Here is a 25855-nt window from a genome sequence, read left to right on the forward strand (position 1 = left end):
GCAAATCCTGCTGTTCTCTTTTCCAGAGGCCATATTCTGCCCGAGGATACATGTTTGCAGGGTTCAGTCCTGAATGGCCAAGGCAGAGGAGAAATCCACCAGTGTTACTGATTCCTGCCTATCTGAGGCTCTTCCCTGGCCACTTCATTTTAGCCTCTTGACCACGTTCTTGTGGTCAAGCCCTCTGGTTATTTGTAGTGGTATTTCTCTCTGTAGCTGCCTGTATGTATTATTTTGCCCTTTGGAAACAGCTCTTTCCATCCAGTGAGTTCCTTTATTAATTCCAGGGCCTGTTAAATTGCTGCAATCGTCTATTAGGGTGGTTATATGTTTCAATTACATCAGGAATATTTGTTGGTATGTAGAAATATTCACGGTATAATCAGGACTAAAAATTTTAATCCCCATAAGGATTTTTACAACCATTGAAACTCCCCAGGACTTAATTACAAGAGTTGGGGAACAAACTTGGGAAAATTGATGAACTGTTTATTGTCAACCCTTTATGCCTTTTGGAAAGCAAAATCCACAAATCAGGGTGATTATTGTTATTTGTTAGTTTATTGTGGTAGCTTCTGGACATTGAAGCTCAGATCAGGGCACCATTGTGTTAGGCACTCTGCACCCCCGGAGCAAGAGCCAGGCTCTGCTTGGAAGCGTTTTGGGGCTGAACAGACCAGACAGGCGAAGGGTGGGAAGGGGAAAGCCAAGCTCCGGGAGGAGATGTGCAGTAGCCTGGGTGGCTCGTGCCCTGGGGTGTGCCTTGGCCCCCCTGCCAGCCCAGAGCCCTGTCTGCAAGACCACCCTCCTGAGATGAGAAAACGCCCTGGTTTCCTATGTTATATTTATATCGCGGCTTTTGATATGCTGTATTTACTTCTGCCTTACGATGTTTTAGGCCCAATCCTGCCCTTGTTTCCCCTGCTCTCGCTCCTGGTTCCTCTCATAGCGGAGGGATACGGTCCTCTGGGGGCAAAGCCTTGCATCGGTGGGGTGGGCAGAGGGCACAGCAGGAGGAAGCGATGAATGCAGCCTCGGGGTGGGCGAGAGTAATTTTTCTTGTGTGTTTAATCGGGGTGAGCCACGATATTTCACTTTTTCACTTAGCTTCGTGTTCAAAGCACAAAGGCAAAGGATCTGGGAGCAGGTTTGGATGAGCATCAGGTGGGAGGGGGGGCAGGTGGTCCTGCAGGAGCCCCCACGGGGACCCGGCTCATAGGGATGCTGCCGATGCTGCCGTGTGGCACCTGGATGCCCCCGCGGGCCTCCCACCCAGGCCCCCGAGCAGGTCCAGTGACAACCCACCCCCCCATTTCCTAAAAGACAGGTTTTGGCACTGCATAAGCAATCTTGCAGGCATAGTGTGGGCTACTTCTGGGAATCCACACGGTCTCTTAGGTAAGTAGAAATCTCTACAGCCTGCCCTTGATGTCTGAGCCTCCAAAATGCCATGCGCAAATATGTGGACAACCTAAAATGTGGATTTTTATGCAGTGAGAAGAGTTACATGCGCAAAACAGGGTATTTATTAGGATATTTATTAACCACACGGGGTGTTCCAAGCTCAGTTTATTTATCTTTGTAAAGTGCTTCCAGATCTTTGCGTGGAAGGCACTAGAGAAATGAAAGGCGTATTATTATTATTATTATTGTTATTATTGTTGTTGTTGTTGTTATTATTATTATTACAGCATCTAACTACTGACAGGCAACCACAGCTGCACGCTCAATTCAAGCCACTTAAATTTAGGGGCTGATTTTTACAATATTGACTCTTAATACTTTTTCCCATTGACTCCATATGCCGAAATGTGTGTTCACCTGCCCTGCTGAAGTATCATTATTCTCCAGAAATATGTAAATGGGGTGCTTTTAAAGAAAGGAAGAAAATGTGGCATAAATATTAAGTATTCACATTTATATGGTAGAACTCAACTGCCATTTAAGAAGGGCTTCAAAGCAACCAACTGTATGAGCTGGTAGTTGCTTCTCTGTCATTAAAAAAGAAAATGCATTGATTAAAATAAAGCCAAGGAATCTCATAGACAAAGGGTAACATTTATGGTGTTCAAGGGTCTGACACGAGCTACTAACAGCCCAGGAAATGGAGAGCTGAGTTTCACAGTCGAGCATTTTAATCAGTACGGTTGTGCACAGCCGCTGCCGCGTGTGTGTTATGTAATATCACACTTCACCCACCCACACACACCTAGAGACAACAGGCATCTTCGAAAGGTCTTGGCATTATTCAGAGGAAAGACTCCCAGCAATACCCCTGCCTGGTGTTTAACCTTATCTTTACTTATGTTTAAGCATTTCTTTTTTTTTTTTTTTTTCCCCCCTCCTTCCCTTCCCTTCCTTTTTTCTTTCCCATGGTACATCAATAGTGGGTATTTTTGTATCTCCAAAAATGGAGCAGATATAGGGGAAAAAATCCCATTAGCTCCATGATGTGTTTTCACGGCAGCTCTGAAGGTTCCGGTCATGGCCGTTTTGTACATTTTGTTGCATTGTCGTCATGCTGTTATTATTTTTTTTCTTTTCTAAGTAGACTTGAAATGTTGCATTCTGAAGACACCAGCTAATTATTAAATGGTACCTAGCCTATGCTTTCTTTAGATTTTAAAATAGGAAATAATTAGCCAGAGGTTTTAAATATGTGCAGAAAAGCCAAATAGGCCCAGGATTTAATAACAAAGAAGGTGAGTCGGTTTTCCAGTGCCCTAAGAGTTTGAAGACATCCTTACTCTGGCTTCTGAGTAACAGAAAGCGTTCAACCACATTTCATTGTGGTATAAGGTAGCCCTGAAGTTAACTGTTTTTCCAAAAAAGACGAGGGAAAAAAAAAAAAGGCTGTTGCTGGCTGCTAATTAGATGTATTTTAACTGCAAAGTCATTTTAGCAGCTAATATTGTTATTATGTGCTTCAGTGTGAATCCTTAGTGAAGCTATTAAACTGTGAGAGCCTGAACTTATCAGACATTTTGTAATGTGGCTGGATTTTTTTATCCTTCTTCAGAAACCTGTGGGGAGTGGAGGACCTTTCTGCCTCAGACATGGAAAACACATTTCTTACCAACTGATTACTAGAGTGGGCAGCTGAGACCTCCTTGCACCCTCCTTTTGCACTTTCTTTTCCCTGGCAATAATATTTCTTCTTTCTGTTGCACTCCCTCCCTCCTCTCCCAGACAGTGGTCAAACCCTGCGACGCACCCTCTAGCCAAGGAAAGGGATTTAACGGCAGGGACCGGTCTCGGTTATTTTGGGATACTTTTGACTCCTGCCTGTATACAACAAGTTGGCGGTTCTCAGTAGCCGGTAGGCTCTCAGCATCAGGCAAGCTCCTGCTTTTGAAAAGCAATAGCCCACAGCAGACAGTGGACTTAGCCATCATTTTCCTATTGGTTTCTCACCCAGGATTCTTACTTTGTAATTGCTGGGTTGGGTTTCTCAGGGTTTGGATTTTTCCCCGTCTTATTGCATTGGTTGCTTTTATTCTCCTTCGCACTCTAAAACAAAGTGACTGATACAATATCCAAACTGATTAAAAAGAAGGGGATTTTTTTCCCCCTTTATTTGCTCAGATTTGAATTGGGTTATCTGCCTATCTTGTTTATGAAATTTTGTGCTGTCTTTTCTGCACAGACTGTGACTCCCAAATCTTCCACAGCTCCATTTCCATATTCCTGCGTGCTTGTTCTTTGTTAATCACTTGGCAAGCGCTTATTTGAATATTAAAAATTTCTTTAATCATCAAAGGCAGGAGCACAGCTTCATGAATATTCATATTTTTTTCCTCCTCAGACTGGATTCTAGTTCATTACCCTGCAGTAAAGCCAAACAGTCATCAATCGCGCTCATTACAGCCGCTGGCGTTTTGATTGGCTGCCTGCTGCTGGTAGCCTGCGTCCCCCATCCTCCCGCTCTCTTCCATGAGCTGTCGTGTACCTGCCAACAACAACAACAAAAAAAATATCAACAATGCAAGAATAAATTTCTCCAGTTGAAAAACAACTTTGCAAACTTGTCAAACAGTCCTCGTCACTTTTTTTTTTTTTTTGGTTTTACACCAAAAAATAATAAAAAAAAATTAGAAGGGAGAAACTTGAGCTTTAGAGATGAATATTTGTCAAGAGAGTTGACGTAAGTTTCATTTGCATAATGACTTTGTACTTCTGCATTAATAAAATTTGCATATGAAGCCATGTTAATTACTCCTGATCATGCTTTTTGCATTCATGCATAGTAATTTTCTCCGACTTGTGAGAATTAATGTCTTGGCATGGGGGGAGGAAGGGGGGGATTGGGGTACTGTCAAATTTCTGTGCCAGTGCCCCTCACTTACACTCTTTCTCCTTCTTGCTCACCACGTCGCTGTTCTTGATCTATGACTCATTTATGCATTATCATTTGAAATTCTTGGGAGAAAGAAATGTATCAATTCAAAGGGAATCCTTGTCTGCCAAAAAAAAAAAAAATCCCTGAGCAAAATATAACAAGAAATCCCTGCCCTGCCCTCCTTCTTCTTTCCCCAGTGCCGCCTTTCCATTTCCAGCTTGAGCGAAGTTTTAGTCTCAGCATCGTAAGTCGGTGCAGGGGAACTGCTCCAAAACCGCTATGCGTGTGCTGGGGGAAGAGGTAAAGGCTGGTGTGCAGGTGTGTCTGGCTGAGTGCTGGACTCTGTGCCTGAGTGTGTATAATAGCGTGTCTGCCTGTACCACTGAGTCTTTCAGCCTTTCCTGGGGGATGCTGTGGGTGTCCACCACTTGCAGGGTATCCATGCATTGCTCTGCTAGCTGCTGTTGGAACTGGTTGTGCCTCCGTGTCTCTGTACACTCTGTGTCTGTACACGTGTGTGCTTGTGCAAGTTTGCTTCATCAACCCTGTTGGTGTCTGTGTAAAGAGACATGGTGGAAAGATAATAGTGTCAGTTGGGAACAGTCCGTATGAGAGGGTGTAATACAGATGAGACAACTTGTTTTAGGAAAAGCTTGGAAAAAATCTGTTGGAAAGATTAGTGAATAGATCTGTCTTTCACTTTTGGATGTGTCTGTTCAAGGCTGCTGCAATGGTTCATGTAAAACCCATCTCAAAACATCTGCAGTACTCTCCCTGAACATGACGGGCACAGGGCAGGGTTGAGGCTGCAGCCTGCACTCTGAATTTGTAGCCATACACTGTTTGAACAGATGTTTTTCTTTTTATTGAAAGAGTTTTTTAATAATGGAACTGAGCTTTAGTCTCTAACCAGCTATTGATTGATTTTCCATCACCAGACAGGCACAGAGACACACAGAGAAAAACTTGGTGCGTGCCCTGTTAAGTGGTTTACACGTCTGCCTGTGCAGCTGCCTGTCTGCCTGTGCACAGACACCCACCCAGGCACCCACCCAGGCAAGCACGCAACACCCCCAGGGACACACCAGCTACATGCGGCTGCATTTACACGCAACACGAACTGTAAAGCAAGGTCTCTTAAACTGAGATCGCGTCCCCTGCTCTGAACCACACTCTGCACCACTCTGAATGTCCTCGGAACCTGAGGTGGGACATTGTGAACACTGCTTGTGGCTCCGTCTTTGTGCTTTGCTCGGGGACTTTTCTGCAGATGTGCCAGAGGAGTGTCGTGTTCTACGTATACCATATCATATGGCCAGTCATGCCTAGGTTCAGGGAGAGGGACAACAAAAGGATGCAATTTATGCCTTGATTGTGGCTTTTGTCATGTTCATCTAGGCTTTTATGCTCATTTCCATCTTCTGGGGTCATGTCCAATTTACCTTATTTTCTTCTTTGCAAGTTTAAAAATAGCAGAGAGCAAAAAATTTACTCTTAGCCGTGCCTGGGAGTCAACATAACCAGTGAGCTACTGCCATGCACTGAGTATATGCCGAGCCTGTTTAAAGCATGAGGACAAAATTCTCCTTTACCATCAGCAGTGCAGATCTTTTATTTACATAGTGACAGTCCCTGTGCATGTTTCACACTCATGCTACGTGCAAAACTCCCCTTCGCATCCATGCAGAATGAATGCAGAATATGTAATTGAGATCTGCAGTGCAGGTGAGTGATTTCCCAGTGCTGACCCAAGAAGAAAACCGAGCCTCACACATTGTGTCAGCAATGTCCGAGCGACACAGAGCTGCGTGTGTGTGCCCGCTCACCCCAGTCGGATCGGATGTTTTCCTCTAAGACTGCAGCACAGTTCTTGCAGCCTGCTTTCCCTTAGTGCCAGTTGTGGCTGTGTCCTTTATGGCAGCCAAGGGCTCGCAGGAGTGTTTTCTTTTTGAAACCTGTGTGCAACATGATGTGGTCAATTGGCTGTAGAATTCCAGAGACTGGCTGCCCTCCCTTGCCTGGTGCTGCGTGGGTTAAGCAGAAAACTCCCAGCACCGCCTTAGGATACTGTCTGTCTATCTACCTATATCTGTTTATCTTTTTATCTGTTTGTTTGTTTTCTGTTTGTCCATCACCTGTAGCAGTTAAGTTGAAGAATGGTAGAGTCCCCGTCTTAATTTTCAGTTTTAAATAGAGCCTTTATGGGGAAAAAAATCCCACAGGAGAGGAGCTGGAGAGGTGAAACATGGGCATGTTCCTAGCAAACATAAGCTTTGTGTTTCTGAGCACTGCTCTTATTCTTTCTAGAGCTATGAAGAGGTATCATGTACCTAATGGTGGAGGTCTCCTTTTCTCCATGCCTTTCCTTGAGGCCAGCGGATATGATTTCCCTCTTCATGATTTGCCACTTGAGCTGGTTCTATAAGACTGTCCTGATTTGTGACAAAGAAGCAAACCCTGAAGTGATAGCAAAGAGGAGGAGGGACCACCTGACTTGACTTCCCTTGTAGGGGCAGACTCAGCCTCCAGGTCTGGCAGGCCCACCATCTTTGTCTTTTAGCGCTGGACTCGGGAGTGGTGGTGGGGCTCCCTGAGCATCTGCCAGAGTCTCTCTTTGTCTATTCTTCTTCTCCATTACCAACCCTTTCCTTTCTGACACTAAGTTAGCGCCTTTTACATTTCCTTATATATACATCAAAGGACAGAGAAGACCTTCAGAGTGACACGTTCTGTTCCGTCCATTCACTGGCAACTGGTTCATATAGTCCTTCCCGTAAATTTGTTAGGTACCTTGTTAAAGCGGATTGCTGGCTTGTCCCCAGTACCTCTGTTGGAAGTCTCTCAGAAGATACCTTTGCTGCGATGGTTAGAAACCTCCTATTTGAAACCTTATTTCCTTTTTCACGCTAGAGGAGATGTATTGGACAAGAGCAGGGAGGCCCTCCCTGTACCCACTTGGTGAGCTCTTAGCATCTTCTCGGATGCCTCAGGGCTGTGCAGATTGTATCAAACTCATTGCCAATGGACAGGTGGGACCCACCATCACTAGAGGAGAAGCTGTTGCTCTCAGGGTAGTGTTGCATGCTAGGACCCATGCACCTCCACATTAAACCCCCATGCCGTTGTGGTTGATGGTGCACCTGGCGCGCTTCGTTTAGCTCTTCTGTGTGATGAGCTCCTTCAAAACAAGTACTATGGCACCACAATGTGCAGAGGGCCAAGTGACTGCAGGACCTGTGCCCTTAGTCATGGTGGGGCCACAGACGTGTCTAGGTGTAACCTGAGACGTAGCTGCCCTGTTGTCCTACTCCAGATCCTGATTTCAAGCTCACAACTTTCCTAGCAAGGACGAGTGCCCAGGCAGCTCAACATAGCCTATGCTAGCCTAGTTATTTTTATAATGTTAGGAATATAAGATACAATTGTTACATCCTTGGAGGGAATCTTTGTTACTTTCTGCTTGTTCCATGAAAAAACCAAACTTGTTACTCGTTTATGTTACAGTGGCAGAAGAGTAGTTCATACACACACAGAAGTCCATGTCTGACTCCAGCAGTTTACACGTGTCTAGTGCACAGTCCTGCCCAAAATGCAACGTAGGTACGATCTGGATAGTAGTTACCATTACCTGCTTGTGCAGTACTTCCAGGGAGATCAAACAGTTACAAAAGCAACTGAGCCCCCAAAATAAAAAAATCCTTCCTCGTCCCACAAGCCACAGAGATGGCTTCTATTTAAAACCAGTCCTCACAAAAGAGCACAAATTTTATCCTTGATGCTCGAAGCTCAAGTATTTACACAGGGAATTTAGACTCTTCACTTGTGGTTTTGGCAAAAGCTTCACACAAATGTTTTGCACTGGTGGTCTCTTAGCCATTTAAGATAAACGACAAAATCAAATGCAGTCCTTGCAGACTGGAGCGCTGGATGCTGTGCCAGGGATGAAGTATCCCCGTTTGCCTCACATGTGTAGCTGTCAGATCAACATGCAGGCCTAGTTTCCGAATCAGGACTCTCGAGGTGGAGAGGCTCCCTTTGAAAGTATTGCTTTTTTAGGGTTGGAGGGAGCATGGATAAATATTTCTCCTTGCTGCCACGGTGTAGGCTCCTTCTGAAAATGTTTTTTCTAGGGTTGGAGGGAGCACAGATAAATATTTCTCCTTGCTGCTACAGTGTTTGTATATATCTGCAAGGGGCACACGTATGCACAGCCAGAATTGCCACCATTAAAAAAAGGAGAGCATTTGCCAGAAGATACCCCACAATTAACACACATATTTCCTGATCTAAATACAGGGGGAAACTGTGGTTTCTGATCTACCACTGTGCGGTAACTGTTGGCAAATGCCAGCTTTTTAATGGCGACCACTCCACCACATATCTTCATTTAGAAACTGCCCTTGATTAGTAGCTACCCTTTATTTAATAATTAAGTGGCAGGCATAGTTTTAAATGAAGGGGGTGGGATTCTCAGTGGATAGTGCTGTTCGCTCAACTTCCCTTTAAGCTCTGCTAATTCGTGCCAGCCAAAAATGCGACTCCTACCTGATTCTGCATGTGTGTATGCTCGTGCGTATTTGTGCAGGTGTATATTGGTATTTAAGACTTGTGTCTTAGTTTTTCAAAGCCGTGGAGCTCAGTTTGGACTAGTGCCAGGAGGAGCGAGTGTTTCCAGTGGAGCAGGAGAAAACTCTTTAAAAATACAGCTTTTAAATGGCAGGTGATTCCTAGAGGGGTTAAAAATAAATAATACGGTTGGAGGTTACAATACCGTCTTTTAGCTACCAGGAAAAAAGGTTGCTCCCTTCTTCACAGGCTCGATAGGGAAGCAGCCTGCATAATCGGGGCATGTAAAATGCACAACTGGCCGCAGCTCAAGCGGGAAGGCAGCACAGCATCCGCCAATGCTTCCTTCTGGGAGCTCGGCTCCTGGCACCTCACTGAAGCCATCTGAGCTCTAAGTCACCACACTTTGTCCGGGCTGGTGTGCGGAGCCCGCTTCAGCGGCGGCTCGGCAGAAAGCCTGCCCAGTTTTGTGTCGTCTCAATGCATTAACACAGCCGTAAAACAATAATCCCCCTTTTGATTCGGTCCCTGAGCAAGCGCCGGTGGCGACGTCTGCCGCCTCCGGCTCTGCTCTGTGCCAGGGCCGGCCGTTCCCCCCGACTTCGCCCCTCTCCGTGCCCCCTGCGGGCCCCCAGCCCTGGTTTGCGGGTCCCCCAGGTCTCTTCTTGCTCTTTCCCTGCCCAGCGTGAGCCCGCCAGACTCGGCCGGACCCAGAGAGGGGGTCAGACCAAGCGTGTCGCGCGTTAGGCAGCCAGCCCCCGCCTCGCTTGTTTCCCCTGATGATGCCTCCTCTGTCCCTTCAAACTTAGATCCGACTGACAGTTTTTTCTATTGTTTTTTCTCCAGGGCCGTCCAGGCCTGCAAACCTGCCGGGGGCTCCCATAGCTGCCTCCTCCCACCCTCACACATCCGTGATCACGTCACCTCTCCGCGCACTGGCCTCCCTCCCGCCCTGCCTTAGCCTGCCCTGCTGTGGTGCACGTGCAGTCTCAGTTGGCGGGACTCAGACTGAGATTCAGACTGAGACGTCAGGCACATTTGGATGTCATTGTCAGTTGTCAGGTAATAGAAACATTTTTTTTTTTTTTTGTTGCTATCTGAAGGTCAGTAGTGCTGCCAAGTGATGTCGTCTTTGCTGTGGGAGAGCTGCCTTCGCTGGGTTCGCGTGGGGAAGGCAGAGACGATGCCCTAAACCACCCCCCTCCCCTTCCTCCTTCCCCCTCCACCCTGGCGGAGGATGGGGAGCGGGAAAGGGCGAGCGACTCCCTCCATTTCCCCATCCCTCCCCCCCGCCTGCCCACCTTCAGCTGTCACCGGCGGCCACTGCCGGGCCGGTTGTGCCACGTTGTGAACAAATGTCTGAGACTCCTCACCGAATGTGATACCCCAGTATCAAGATTTCTTCTCTCTGGGCTGTTTATTTTAAGCTTAATTGGATAACATTTAACATCTGAGGTATTTCCCCTCCCCCCCCCCCCCTTTTTTTTTCGTCCCTCCCCAATCATTTGTATTAAAGGCTCTCCTCCGCATCCATGTGCACGCAGGATGTATGTGCTCCATGCCGTTTTCTCCCTCGCTTTGAGAAAATGCTCCTTGGTAACTTGCCACACATCCCTCGCCTCTCCCCCATCAGCTTTTCTTTTCCTTTATTCCTTTCGGATGCCTGACTTTTGTCACCGCGAGGAGGGGAAAGTGATGTGGAAATGAGGGTGCACCGAGCTAGCCAAAGAGGACACGGACATATTGTCGCCAGACCCCATCATTTCAGACCCAGCGATCTCTTTGAAATCAGTGGGTGTTTCTGAGCATGGCTCAGTTGCAAGATTGAGTCTATGGTGAACTGCGGGCTGGAGAGGTGAAAATGGGGAGGATTTAAAAGAAAATACAGCTGTGGCAAAATCCGCAAGTGTTTATGGAGTCTCACTGTGGTGGGCCAAACCCTGCAGCCCTCATTCATGCTAACGTGCGTGGAGTTTCAATAGGAAGTTCCCAGAATGATGCTGGATGAGTAATGCGTGAGGACCAGAGGATTTAGAGAGACAGCAACGACTGTCAGGAGTAAAGCCTTTGGGAAATGGTTCCTCATGTCCTCCTGAAGCCGGCAAAACTTTGCTGCTCTCAGCTTTTTCCTTCCATGAGCAGTGGTACCACCTGGCTGCAGTACGCTGTATCTCATGGGAATGTCCCTGTACGTCTCTCATTGTTGTAATAAAGCGAGACAAAAAGTTTTGCAAGAAATTTAAATTTGCATCTTGGAAACCTTTGATCTTGAAAGATAAAGTATTCTTGGGAGGAGGCTGAGAGCTCTCCACAGGGTCCTGTTTCGACCCTGGGTGAAGCTGAGGGCGTGCGAGGAAGGCTCCTGGGCTGCCTGGGAGAGGCTCAGCCTGCACCCGGCTGCTTGCAGCGGGCGCAGGCACTGGGCTTGCAGCAATGCCCTGTGTGGCACGGTGCCGTCAGTGCATCCAGAGGATTTGGTCAGATTTCCTATCTGAGCTGCCGCATGCAGTGTGGGAGGGATGCTCTTTTAATCAGGCTCTCCTTCATCAGCCTCAGCAGATTGACCAACTGGCCTGAGATGGGTGTAGAGGTGGACTCTTACGAACGGTGAGCGCTGGATCAGAAAGTCAGATAGCTCCCCTGCCTCCTCCCTTCCCTCCTCCCTGTAACCAGTAAGCCAAACTGGAACTGATCTCATGGTTTGCTGTCTCTGTCCTCACTGCTGTGGTACGCACACAGGTGCCTTTGGTAAGCAGGTAGTTGTAACAATGAACTGGATGCCCTGATTCCCTGTTGCTTCTGATGCCAGCAGCTAGTGGGGAGGGAAGCAAGTACAACTAAAAATAGAAAAGGAAGGAAGGAATAACTTATTAAAGAACGTGGGAAGGCAAGGCTTTTGTACTTTGAGTACTTTGAGTTCTCACTTTGGAGTTGTGCGCTGTGAGTTTTCAGAATTGCCTGTTTGCTGGGAGAGCGATGCCAGCTCTGTGGAGAGAGAGACCTGTTATCATGGCTTCCTGTAATTACTGCTGCAGTCTGCAGCACTTAGAGAATAGGTTATATCAAAGTGCATGCTACATGTTTATGACAGTAGTTGGTCAAGGTCTGCTTGAAAGAAACATTTGCTTCCCTTGAAAAAGGAGATTATGTCTACTTAACCCTTTCTTAGCTCCCATAGTATTCACTGTATATGAGCCTGGGCATGGTTTAAACCCTGTGGCAAGGGTTACGGGATTTTTCTAGCCCCCAAAATGTTTTGTGGAAATGAAAGAAAAGTGAGTTCTTTGTGTCGACTAATAATCTGGTGACGGTCCCTGCATTGTGCCCTCTTTTTTAATGTAGACATTTACAACAGTCACTTGCTCCAGCTTTAGAGATCTGCTTGTCTCTCTGACTTGATTAGCCTTTTATTCTGTCAGCCCTGTTCTTGCTTCTGAGGAATTGTTTCCTTCTTTGAACAAAAGCCATCAACAGTTCCCGCCTCTCCTCCTCCTTCATCATTTCTTACCTTTCCTGTTTTTCAGCATTCAGGAGCTGGATTTTTTCCATGCAGTTCTCAAGCAGGCTGCAACTCTGAAGGCTTGAATTTGCAGGTTCTCCCAAATCTCTGCTGGCCACTCACAAATCGGGCCCTCAAGAGTCCCAGCAGTTTTGTGCTGGAGAATCTAAACTTTTGGCTGCTGGTGGGATTTGGGGTATGCATGTGTGAAAACTGCATTTGGAAATCTCCGACCTAGATAAGAGCTATTGCCTGGAATGCTGAGTAACGTTCAGTCATGCACAAGGGAAGTCATGCTGCCTCATCCAGAGCTGTTTTCGATCTTTAGAAAACGTGCTGCTGATAGTAGTTTCAATCACAGTGAATGATGCTGGCTGATAGTAGTTTCAATCACAGAGAATGATGCTGCGAAGTCCGCTTGGGTGTCGACTGTCGCTCGGCCGGTGCTGGTTGTGGTCCCCTCGGTCTTTGTTCAATTCTTTGTGGTCTTGCCACCACAGGATGAGGAATTTGTGACTGAAGGTCTATGTTTTTCCATGTGATTTAAAAAAAGTACCCACCATTAGAACAATCTCTCTCTCAGTCTATTTATTTATTTATTTTTTGCCTCAGAGGCTTCTGTCTGTTGAACTGGGTTCTCCCATTTAAATGTTTTTAGTGCCTGTTTAATTAGAAGTTGGAATAGAGTCATGAAATTCACAGGGTTGTGTAGCTTGGATCTAAAATATGAATGGGCAAAGCATTCATTTTGCTTTACCCCTTGCCAGATTAGGGTACTTTTTTGAGCCTGCTTTTTATTTCATTTCAATGAATTGCAACTGCTCAGGGTAACTGTAAAACATACACAGTTTTTTTTGCATAACAGAGACATGCAAATGATTGTTGAGAGACTTAATTATGTAAAGAAAAGTATATGCCCGTATGCATGCACACATACACTGCAATGCTTTTTGTGGGGCTATTTTTTCACAATACGTCTTTATAAGGCTCTTTTTATGATGCTGATTTATTAATATTGTACATTAAGGCTTAAATTGTCAAAGCTGCCTAAGAGATTTGGATGCCCATTTCCCATTAAAGTTAACAAGAAAAGAGCTTTGAAAATCTCAGTGCAGAAGTGCATAGCACTTTACAGTGCGCTCTCCAAAGAAAAAAGTCCCTGCCCTGAAGATCCTACAGTGCAAAAGCCCCAGAAATGGAATTATAATCGGCATAAGACAAAGGGGATTGTAGTGGCACAGATAATAATTTACCCCTATGCCTGCATTCACATATATACGTGATCCAAAATCTTTGGACCTGGGCCCACGAGTGAGGGTTTTATATACCTCCGTAAAGATAATTAAATCTGTCCAATACACATATATTCAGCTAACCAGTGAAACTGCTTCCTTCCCACATGTAGGCTGATGGAAGGAGGTGGAAAGCAATTATGATACTTAGTTGCATATATAAAAACAGCAAGTGGGCATGGACAGCAGTGATTAATGGACAGGGCTGTGAAGTTTAAGGTCTAAAATAGAGGAAGGCATGGGGCCATAGCTCAGAAAAGAGGAACAAGCTCCTGTGAATTCAAGGAATCAGCTATATTAGTCATTAGGACATTCTGAAAATCACACAGTCATCTTGTAAAGTTAGTATCAATTTACTTGGCTACTGAAATTCTACTTGCTGCATCATTTAACTAGTCTGGTGTTTTCTTGGCAAAGGTTAAGGTGACAGTAAAGATAAAAGAAGTACCTGTAAGTAAATAATAGATTTTAAAAGAATACTTTTCCCTCCTTCAATTATATCACCAAAATAATTTTGTGTTGGTTTTATAACTGGAGTCAGCCAATAAGAAGAATTAGGTTAGACCACCCTGCTGTAAAAAGCTTCATGCAATTAATACAGTCTGTCTAGAAAGCAGTATTATTTCAAAAACTTTTATGTTAATGATATGGTATGCACTCGGCACATTTCTTACTAGAACAAGAAGCAAGCTTTTGTTCACTCCAGACTGGGTTTTATTAACACAGGAGGATCAATGGAAAACAAAACAGTAATCAGAGCGGAGAATGCAAACTCATCCAGCAAAAACCTACTAAATCATCAAGTCCCAGGACGATAACTTATATTTTACTCTTCATTTTTTGTTGAGTGGAATCTCAAAAAAAAAAAAAAAGTCCACTAAAACTTGTTTTCTGATCAGCACTGGGTGCTTTTTCGGGAGGAGAAAAAGGAATTGGGTATACGTGTCTGAGGGCAGACAAAGACCTATAGTTTCCCTGAGACCCTTTGTAAATGTATCTTTTCATTTTGCTGCATAAAGAAGAGGTTTGCATAAAGTACTGGCTAACATTCAGGAGAGATGTCCCTATTAGTCATGGTTACATGTATTTATTTATTTTAGTGAAATATTTAATGCATGCTATAGTAGAATTGACTTTGTGGACAGTACTTAGAGAGTGCAGGGATGTGTGAGAGATATATATACTAAAACCAGTAATGCATCAGTCTGAGTGTATGCATCCATCTTTTCATCTATCTATCAATCTATGTGTTCATCCATCTATCCAAGTATTAAAATCATATGTGACCTGTCTGTCTATGCAGCTGTCTCACCAGATATTAAAATCAGATCCAAACTCAAAATAGATGGATCTAATCACAAACTGATTTTTTGACTGACTGGCATGTTTGTCAAGAGGCAGCGAAGAGACCTTAAGATGGCAAAGAGGCAACTAAAATTAGGGTGCTGCATGGGGCAGCAGCGCTGGCAATTTGAGTGTGGCTGAGGCTTTGTTCTAGACAGATGCCTGATCACTATAACTTTGTAAGTCCTAATTATGTCAAGTTAAGAACCAGCAGGAGCAATAGCGATATTTAAAGGTGCTTTAAAGTGGATGCTTGCCATTTCCAGACATCCCAGGAAAAAAGAAAAGCCCTTAATTGCAATATTAACGGGTAGAACTGAATCTGGTAGTCTTGGGACAAAAGGGTTCAAGGCAACGTTGCCTGCAGTAAAGACAATGGCTCCAACATTGAGAGAGTTAACTCGATCGCATACCACTATGCTGAGCCCGAGAGTCTGAACTCTTCAAACGCTCCAAATGGAGAGCTAAATCAAAGAATCCTGTTTCAAATCCATCCAAGATGTTGCTGTTTTTCTCCTCTGACAGGAGAAGCATTTGGAAGTGCAGTTTCTTTCTTTTTTTATAGCTGTCTTAAAAAGGAGTTTGGATGTTTAGCACAGCTGGTGCTCATTACATTATGCACTATCAATAAAATAGCATGTGTAATTAATTTTTAATGCAGTGCTGTATGCAGCGCTTTAAAGCAGTTACTGTATGGGGAGAGCCGACACCGGTCACTGACATCAGAAATATTGAAATAGAGGGCTAGATTTTGCATTTTTAAAGGGTGTATGTGCAAGTGGGGGAAGGGTAATTCCCAGCCAGCAATTCTCTGGCCACAATCAAATTTAAAAATATAGGAACAAGATGGATGAAGGTGATTTTATAATTTGCTTATTGGAATGAACAAATTTATTTCCTTTTAGAGTTTGCTGAGTGATGGCTGGGTTAGGAGTGGGTGACTTCAGAGTATAGGTAAGCACCAGGGGACCGCACAGAACTGATCCATCTTTGTTAAAGCACGAACAGGCTTTGGTGGTATCAGGTGGGAGATGAGGCAAAAGGGGAGGTTATGGGAAAGCAAGGGAAAGACATTTCTCTTTTATCTCATTGAGCAGGTTTTATTTTACAGGGCTCCTTTCTTGTGCCTTGTTGTTCCCATTAGGAATAACCCCCATTTTTTCCCCTTGATTCATTAAATATTTGGGAGTATCAGTAGTTTGAAAGGGAGAGAGTAGCTTGGTTACAAAGAGGCACCACTGATGGCAAGGTGCCTGCTGCTCTGACAGAAGACCCAAACAAATCATAGGGTCTTCTATTTTCTTGGCATTGGTGCAGCACTTTCCAGAAGACACCAGCATAAACAAAGACTGCTTTAATGGGGTGAGGTAGGCAAGGTTTGGGCACTGCCATAGCTTTCAGCAGCCGCTATGTCCAGAAACACCTCAGTTGTCTGAAGGAGGAGCAGACCTGTTTTTGAAGTTGTAGCATGGTGTGTGTTCGTATTCAGCAAAGGGACAGGAATGGCTTTCATGTTTCTGCAGCAGAGTAACCACCAGGGATGGTTTGCAGGATAGGACCAGCCTCTCCTTGCTGCCACCTCCTTCCCACCCTTTTCAGGGAGTTGAATGCCTCTTGGTGAACACTTCCTAAAAAGAGAAGAAATGAACTGCAGGAAGAGAAGGAAGGAAGCAATCACCTACAAAGAGACAAAATTAGGGGTAGTGTTTGTCAGGTGCCTTGCCTTTTTGGTTCGGCAATGCACCAGCTTTCTAAGAGCTGATTTTTTTTTAAATTTTTTTTTAATACACATGCACGAGGCATAAATGTTTGCAATTATTCTTTCTTTCTCTCAGTAAATTGCCATTCATTTGTACATAGCATATGCTAAACAGTTCACTTGTACAGCCTCACCTGGCATATTCAGGATGGAGTTTTCTCCTGCCCCTTCAGCAGTAGCTTTTGTCATCACTTTTCTTCTCACTTTCTGTCAGATACATGCGGATGTGTTTGTGTCTCTGAGCCAGGAAGTGAATTGGGCTGTTCAGTTTATGAGAACAGAGATAAATCTTTTGCACACAAATATAATGCTCAGTGTCAAAGGAAGTAGGGTGAGCCATGGTGCATGGTGTAGGTAGTTGTGATGAGAACCGCTCTTTAGTTCACGAGTCAGAGTGGGAAAGGTGGAGGCAACAGTGAAGCATTGTACATTTTGTAGTGACATAGCTTTTTTTTTTTTTTTTTTTTTTTTTTTTAGAGGAATTGGATCCCATATTCCTGGGGTGGCTCAGGTTTAGGCCAGAGAACTGCAAAAAAATTACCCCGTGTCCCTCCAGAGCTGCCTAATTCAGAGGACCCAGGTTCTTTTTTCTTTTCTGAGTGCTTCATAAAAATAGATGAAAGGAAGAGTTCTGTGCTCAGATGGGATGCTTTATGTTCAGAAAGGGATTTGAGTCAAAGAAGCCACGCTGATCCACCTTGCGTGTGCCCCACTGGGCTCCTGTATGTTGCATGTTGGGCCTTCTTTCTGCTGAGCAGTAAACAGCTGAGCAACTGTTAGCAACATAAGTTTTTATGCTGTTTGCTTTCTTTTGGACAGGCTATTTCCAAGCACTTTTGCAGTACGTACAGAAATCTGGTAGGCTAGAGTATGGTAGGCTAGAGTATGGTACGTGCCTTTGCTATCTTTATTTCCCTTTTGTTTCTGTCTTAATCAGACAATTTCTATGGGTCCCTGTTCCAGCTAATGCAACCTGCCATAGCACAAGCTGGGGAAGGCAGGTTCAGTGAGTCAATAAAGCACGCACTTGGAAGGAAGCAGGCAAAAATCCCACATAGCGAAGGTTTACATTTTTTATGAATTCAGCTGTAAGAGTCAGAGGTCCTGGGACTTCTGGAATGAGGTTAATGCAGTCACTAAGTAAGGCAGTAGGAAGACGCAGGCGCTGGAATCACACCGTGAAATGGTGCTTTCTAAATTATTGTCTTTGCTATTAGAATAAAGAGTCTCTGGGTAGAGAGAGGCCAGTTTGCACAACATACCTGCAGCTTTTATGCTTGTTTAAACGTCATTGGCTATTTGGAGCCAACAGTAAATGTCTTATTTTCAGTACATCCCCTGGCAATGCGAGGGGAGCGTCCTATCCTTTCTGTGTGTCAGACTGTCTCCTTACATGTCCTGTATTGACCTAGATTACTTCACGTGAGACCCAAATCTAAACCTGATCCTTACGTCTCTTCCATGGCTGCGTGACAAGCGTGTGCTTCCAGGACATGCTGTACCATGCCAGCAGTCCATTGAGGGATGGGTTAGGGACCGCCTAGGGATGCTTAGCTGAGCATCTTTCTAGGAGGTGTTTTCTGACTTTGGTGGCGTTGTGCTGTTATGCCAGCTGTGAACATGGTCTGTGGAATTCAGGGATCTACAGAGATTCAAATGAGAATCAGAGTGTTGTTGGGAAATACGTACCATTTAAAACTGTCCATGGCGATCAAGGTAAAAAAAATTTCATGGAACCTTCTAAGACCTCAGCATAGCACCAGTGCCCTTTGCCTGCGGGGGAACTATTTTTTGGGTTTGCATCTTCTAACAGAGATTTGGGTTATTTTCTCCTCTCCTCTGGTTGAACAGGGAAAGAGTAAGTTCATTTATTATGGCACAGACAGGCTTATAATGCAAAGTCTGTCCAAAAATTAGGTCTGAGTGTTTACGGATTGATTAATCCAAATCCTTTATAAAAAATGTGTGAACTGTTGATTAAACTGGGAATAGGATCATTGTGGTTTTGCCTACAGTGAGGACAAGATTAGTGAGTAACTCTACCTTTCTGCAAAACCTTATAAAATAGAAAAATAATAAAAAAAGACATTCTTTCTCTATTTTTTCTGGTTGTTCCTTAAACCAAACTGTAATACCTTCATTGTAAATTTGAGGTAGAATCTTAAAAAAAAAAAAAAAATCCTGTGAAATTGCTGTAAACTCCCTCCCAATTTCCTTCATACTTTCTCTGCACGTTTTCCACGAGGAGCAGTGTGAAAGCTGCTGTGGTGCTAGCCCCTGCCTCCACCACCACTGTCAACGTTCATTAGTGCAGTTGAGCACACTCATAAATGTCTGAGCTTTCCCCATATTTAGAGCCCTCTAGCCAGCAAATCTTCCCTTCTGCTCTCCTCTTTCTGATGAAGAACACAGTGGTCAGGGTTTGAGGTGGGCACTTGAGGTATAATTTTAATTCTGTGGCCTGGTATCATCCAAAGCTGTAAGGCAGAGTATGAGTGTGTGGGAGACAGTACTGCCAGTGCCTTAAATAATTTGCTCCTTGCCCTTTCCTGCTAAGTTTGCCAGTCCATGTCTTGTGATTATAAGCTGAGATTTCTTAAATTTGTTTTCTCCTTAATAGGTAAAGATGAGTGAATGCTGTTTCTCACTTTCTCCTCACTCTTTCTTCACAGATGTCTTTGCTCTCTGGGGCCGGCTGTGACTGCCAGGGAGGTATTACCCAGGGATTTTATTGCCCCAGGGTTAGATCTGCCCCGCTGCATGGCAGCATGGGGCTGTGTTGCATATAGCTCCCTCCCAGCAAGTCCCAGTGAGTCACCATCCTGCTTGCTGGGCTGTCTGATGGGAACAGGCTGCTCTGTCCGTGGCCACTCTGGCTATGGAGCTTTTCCCCATCTGCACCATTCCTTTCCCCTGCTCTTCCCCAAACTTTCATACAAATTTCTTTTTTTAATATATAGTTTCAACTTTGCCATCAGGTAGGTCCTTCATTCATTGCTGTCACTGCCAGTGGTCCCTACAGTAATAATTACAGCATTTTTTTCTAAAAATCAAGTCCAAAGTGAATTTGCTGGGTTTTGTGGGTTTTTTTAACTTCACATTTTTTTAAATGGAAATGACTGCTGAAAGTAAACACAGCTTGCAACGTACAGACTTATTGGGCCAGCATGAATTTCCTTAATAAGCTGGGGTATGCATGTGTGTGTGCGCGTGTGTTTTTTTCCCCCTTAGACCTTGGAATAAGAGTGCTGTCTCTTTAAATCCTAACTCAAACTTTACTGGCGATTTTACAGAGCCTGGTTTCATTTATAGTGGAGCCAGACTTGCTGTGTGAGAGCCGTCCGCATGCTGGAATTAGTCTTAAGCTTGCTTCTGTGGTGTTGCCAAATTCCATGTTTGTGTTTTATTTAGAATTCTTTTCACGGCCAGTCGAATCTGTTCAGGCACACATAGGCAGTGTTGCGCCCCATGGAGAAAATAAGCAAGTTTGCGTTTTCTTTGGCATAGGCCATGGCCACAAAAGACTGCGGTCTAAAAAAACATTTTTTAAAAGCTATTTTAACCCATAACAGATGTATAAAGTAGGCACACGCATGCCAGCTTCCTTAGTTTTAATTAAAAAATAATTACGGCTTTAATGGGATGCTAGTGACAAATTTGGATGAATGGTGGGTGACATTATCTCAAGGCTTGCTTCAACTTATAAATTAGTGCATTTCTCTTGGCCAGTGGTACAGATGAAATTAAACGAAGGAGCAGATTAATATTTCTTAAAGTTACATTGAACCAAATGAAAAATCAAATCAAATAAAAAGCCAAGGCCCCTTTCTCCCTCTCTCGCTCAGATTCCCATTTGCATGAGATCACAGAACATGGAGGAAAGGTTATTTTCCCTGGCTGATAAACGATCTGGCCAATGATAAACTGGGTTTAGGTTTGCAAGGTACCTGTCCCTTTCGTAATTTCACATTGGTAGCCACATCGCCAAATTATTGTGATTAATGTCAGCAGGCGCTTCTATTTATAACCACATCTAACTAGCTAACACAGTACCTCCGAGCCAGGAAATCTTAAATATAAAACCATCCCTATGTGCTGCATGTTGCAATGGTTCTCTCTCCATACCTCGGCTAACTGGCTGCCTTTTGGGCTGCGATGCCGGCCGTGATTCTTCACATCTTTAGGCTATTTTCAATTTGGGGCTTTTAAGGCTCACCAGAACTGGGCTAGATGCACAGGCTCGCACAAGTAACAACAGTTTATATTTATGAAGAAATAAACAAAGGAGTAATAAACATGTAATGAGCTAACCCCAGATGGTATCTCTGCTGTTATTACAGTCAGGTGTATGCAGAGCTGGGGAAGGGAAAGGGAAGGATCAGCATGGGAGGCTGTGGATATTGAAGGAGGAGGAGGAGGAGAGGCCTGACGAGTTCACTGGAGGAAGGGTCTTCCTCCTTCCCATGCAAGCCTCCATCCCACCCATGGACACCCTGAATAGGTGCTGAGAGGAGAGGCGATAAAGCAGCACAGTTTTTCAGGGCGTGCAGCAGAACCATGTTTCCTCTGGATCTGCTCATCCCACCCTGGTGCTTTCCAGCAGCAAAGGCAGCCCGGCATGGGATGGGGCTTTCTGAACGGGAGCAGATGATTGGCTTCATGATCTATGGCACAGGCAGACGAGGATCATTTTGTGTGCGGACAGCCAAACCCTGCTTGCCATTCTTAGACATATTCTTTCATGAAACTTCTCATCTGCTTAACATTTAGCCCCCTTTATAAAAAAACCCTGAAATGCTGCTGATACATGTAATCTAGATGGTCAGAGCTCTTCACTTAGGCATCGCCAGTTTTCTGTAACAAACATGTTACCTTGTTTCCTCATTAAAAAATAAAAGCAATTTTTCGAAAAAGCAATTGAAGGAAAGAAGAGAATCAGGTGTTTGGTGAATAGCTGTGCTCCTTCCCCTAGATCAGTCCAGATTTGTCTTGTGATCTACAGGTGTTTTGCTACTAATTTCCACGCAAATGTGGCAGTGTCCTCCACCTTGCTTGCTGAAAGCTGCCTGCCTTGTTAAGCCAGGGAAGCGCAGCAAGAGAAAGCTGCTCTGCTCGATTCAAGATAGTCTGGAGAATTTGAGCTCCTCGGGGTGATCTGCTTGAGCCCTCGGGGAGAGCAGTGTCCCTCCTTGGCGTGTAGAATGTCCACTGCCTGAAGCTGAACCAAGCCAGACTCTCCAAAGATACGATTCTTAGGCTTTGTTTAACTGCAGCAAAAGAGAGAGAGATTTTCCTTTGTCGATTGAATCAGGATTTCTGTGGTAACGTTTCCCTGAGCTTGAATTCCTCATGAGTGAAAATGAAGTTCCAGCATTAAAAACATGAGTCACGCAGTGCAGATGAGAGTCATTTTTGCATTCCTGGAATTTTTGGAAGGGAAACATTACATTCATGATAATCCTTTCAATTATACCTTATTGCTAAAATAATCCACGAGGCATTCTGCAGTAGAGCCCTCTGCTATTTGGTTACAGTTGAGGCTTTGAAAATAGCACCTGAAAGCTTTTAGACTCCTGTGTGTCAGTATTTTAATTTTCTTTTTATGTTGCTGCACACAGGATGGTCTGGTGTCTTTTTTATTTACTCCTTAGGATTTTTTTGTTTAATAAATAAGGCTAATTTGATTTGTTCTGATCTGTCTCAAGTATCTAATTGCTGCTGTAGAGAATGATTAATGTCCAGTTGAAAGGATTCCACATCTATAAATGAGAATTGAAAGCAGATGTTAGTTTGATGAACGTGTGCTGCCCATTCCTTGTCTGAACTGACTCAGAGAGCAGGCTGCTGAGATATCGCTATCTATCAAAAGAGAGATGTTAGATGCCAAATACAGTTCAGAGTCACACACCTATCATGAGCTGAGTGAACAGTTAACAAATAATGTATCCCAGGTAGTTTTTTTCTCTGCTTGTGAAATATCTATACACAAGACAGCGTTATCCTCAAATTGTCAGAAGTACTTGACAAACTCCAGTTCAGGAGAATGCACTGTGAATTGATTACAACCAGGACTTTGTCTCTCAGTTTTTATGCAGGGAGTAGTGTTGGTATGTTGTCCGAGGGCAGGTAAGTTCAGTTTTCAGTGCTATTGCATGTGCAGTGCTGATTCTGAAGTTAATCCAGCCCATAAAAAAAAAAAAAAAGCTGATACTGTTCTCTTTTCTATTTGTGGACTGGCTAGGTGCTCAAGCATTTCTGGCAAGCCAGGCCAAATGCTTTTCAGAGTTCACTAGCTTGAGTTCATGCAGATCTGTGGAGAGCAGACAGTAAAAGGAGCAAAAGACCGAATTGCCTGGCCACAAGATCAGGTTTTGTAGCGTCCAGCCAACTTTGACATACACCTGCACACAATAAGCGCAACAGCTTTTTAGATAAAAGCAGGTACAAACAAGATCTCTTCACGTGGGCTTTCCAGTTTAGTAATGCATGATGCTTTACAGTCCTTTCACAAGTGGTGCTCTCTTGGCCGTTGGAATATGCCTTCCCAGCCAGTGTGTAACAGCAGGTTAGCAGCCAGTGTGTGTCAGAGTGGAGGAGGAGAAATTTTGGCTAAGGGCAGGCATTTATGATAATGGCAGTAGGATTGTCAGTGTTTCCAAAAAACAGAGAGCACTTGCTTTTTAAAGCCTCTTTTAAAAATCTTTCCTGTACTTTTACAATGTTCACAGCATTACTGTGAAGAAGAGAAAAAGTAGTTAGCTTAACAGATTTAGTAACTTTGATTTTTTTTGGTGAAATAGCCTTTGCAACTTTATTTTTTGTTAAATCACTATTCAGATAATTTCTATGACTAGAAAACTATGTCACAGATGGACAGATGGAGATGTAAAGACCAACAAAAATCTTCCTTGCTGTCTATAAATCAGACTGACTTGGGATGTGTATATGGCAAGAGAGAGAGAAAAAGAGAGAGGAGGAAAGGTGGAGGATAAAAGGGACGGAGAAAGGACTTGGAGTCATGGAGAAGGATAGGTACTGGCATCTCAGAGCTCCGGCTACATCAGCTTCTGTACTGTAGTCATGTCAAAATTACAGCAAAGAAGAGTACTTCCAGTGGGACCTTCCATTCCCCTGGTACCTGAGTAGGACTCTACATAGAGCAGGCCGGTGAGAACAGAGGAGAGACTGGTTTTACATTTAGCCGGCTTTTCCATTTGGGATGTAACCGTAATGACATTAATTTCAAATACAATTTTTTCTTAAAATCCTTGGGTTTTGTTTCATAAATGGTACTGAACTAAGCAGCAAGACTTTTTCAGTTAAAGTAACTACACTTTACCGGGGTAAAACCTGGCCTTTTAGATTCTTTCTGATGATTTTTCCTGACTTGTATCTACCTGACTGTGCTATAATGTCAACAGTTCCCAACTGATACACTTCACAAAGTGACTGGAAATCTGAAAGTGGACCAAAATAAAATAAATGGCAGCTCTCTCCCTATCAGGTCATACTTTCGAGTTATTAGAAAACAAAACATGCTTTTTGTCTTCCTTTGCCACTCTTTCTCCACTCCTTTCTTACCTTTGTTGTCTTATAGGGAAGAAATGTAATTGATGCAAATATGACTATCCTAAACTAAGCTGGTGAAATACTCACGTGGCTGATATCATTACTGGTCAGTCTGTAGTGCATGGTAAACTTCACTTCTGTGGAAGGGAGCCAGGACTGAAGTCAAGAGATGGGGCACAGCTTACAGTGCAGTCAGCAAAATATGTTGTGATTTCTCTTGGTGTAGTCTCCTGACAGGTTGTTCCTACATACTTACGTGGGGTAGGAGAAAACATCCTTGAGACAACGTGTAAAGAAAGCTATCCTTTGTAACATGGTGGCTTTCTTCATTGCAATGAACTCAGCCTGTCGAATGAGCTGCGAATGTGTAATTTTTGCAGGACAGGGCTTGTCGGCAGTGTTTTATCATTTCTGGAAGTGGTCACTTGAGCAAGTACACATGTGCTATGAGTCAGTATTGGTTTGCTCTGGCTGCTTCTTAGCAGGTTTTCCTATGAATAAAGGTGTGCCTGGCCCTGAGCAAATTGTGGAACTCCCTTGTGTTGGCAGCAGGAAGGTGTAAAAGGGTTGGGAACTTCACGTGGAGCACATAGCTCAACGTACATCACAGGCTCAGCATCAGAAATCCCATGTTTGCTCTGCATGGGCAGATACTCTGTTGGCCTTACACAACTGAGGGCATGGCTGTAAGTTTTAATCATGTGTCTAAAATCAGAGGAGAACACCGCACAGGGAGCATTCCTTGGAGAAGGCAGCTTTAGGAGACCAACAACAGGCTGTCTTTACAGATGGGAGAAAATAAAGCATTCCTGTCCAGGGGTCCCCAATGACATCAATGAAAGGACCCTGTATCTGGCTAAAAAAGGAAAATCCAGGTTGAAAAATATTGTGAGTGGATTTGAGAATTTGTTGTATGCTTTTATTGCTATCCGGTGAAAAGTATTGATAAGAGAAAGAGATTCTTGTATTGCGTGTCCTATTCCCTACAGTTTGGGAAATCTAAATCCAAGCCTCTGTTGAATTTTGCCTGTGATCTTGCAAAAGTCCCTTGATTTCTCCATGGAAAGTATCCCACCAGTTCAGTAAGGAATTCCAAGTCTTCACTCTCTGATGGGAGTATTATGAGGATAAAGATGTGGGAGTTTCTGAGGTGTTCAAACACTAAAATAATAAAAAGCTACAGAGGTATATAAAATGAATGTGAATATTTTAGGCTAATTTTTGAGGAATTGCTTGTCCTGGGTTTTACTGGATATGATGAAAATGGGACTGAGGGCCATTGATGGTGATTGATGTTTGTCTAACTGTTACTGTGTTTAAAATACTCACAAGTGTACAAGAGGTACTGCTGTTACTCCTCTCTGTGAAAACGGTGGATCAAATTGTGCTCTCAGGTACAGCAGCTCGAGACCATTGCAAATTAAGCCATTGGAAATCAATGGGGTTGCACATTTGTAACTGAGATCAGAATTTGGCTTGGTCTTGTG

At 44.0% G+C, this 25855-nt stretch overlaps 1 protein-coding gene across 4 annotated transcripts in view; it reads left to right on the forward strand.

Annotated features, from left to right (window-relative positions):
• The window catches only part of BCL11B (BCL11 transcription factor B), a 97317-nt gene that overhangs the window by 33282 nt on the left and 38180 nt on the right, over positions 1-25855 (forward strand). For 2 of the 4 annotated variants that reach the window (XM_069783512.1, XM_069783513.1), the window contains exon 3: positions 9752-9967. The exons of the other annotated variants lie outside the window; for them this stretch is intronic. In XM_069783512.1, coding sequence (XP_069639613.1) covers positions 9752-9967 — 216 coding nt within the window. The remainder of the gene's footprint in view (positions 1-9751; positions 9968-25855) is intronic. 4 annotated transcript variants of the gene reach the window in all.

This window comes from Haliaeetus albicilla, chromosome 5 (assembly GCF_947461875.1).
Source record: "Haliaeetus albicilla chromosome 5, bHalAlb1.1, whole genome shotgun sequence".
NCBI classification, from domain to species: domain Eukaryota; kingdom Metazoa; phylum Chordata; class Aves; order Accipitriformes; family Accipitridae; genus Haliaeetus; species Haliaeetus albicilla.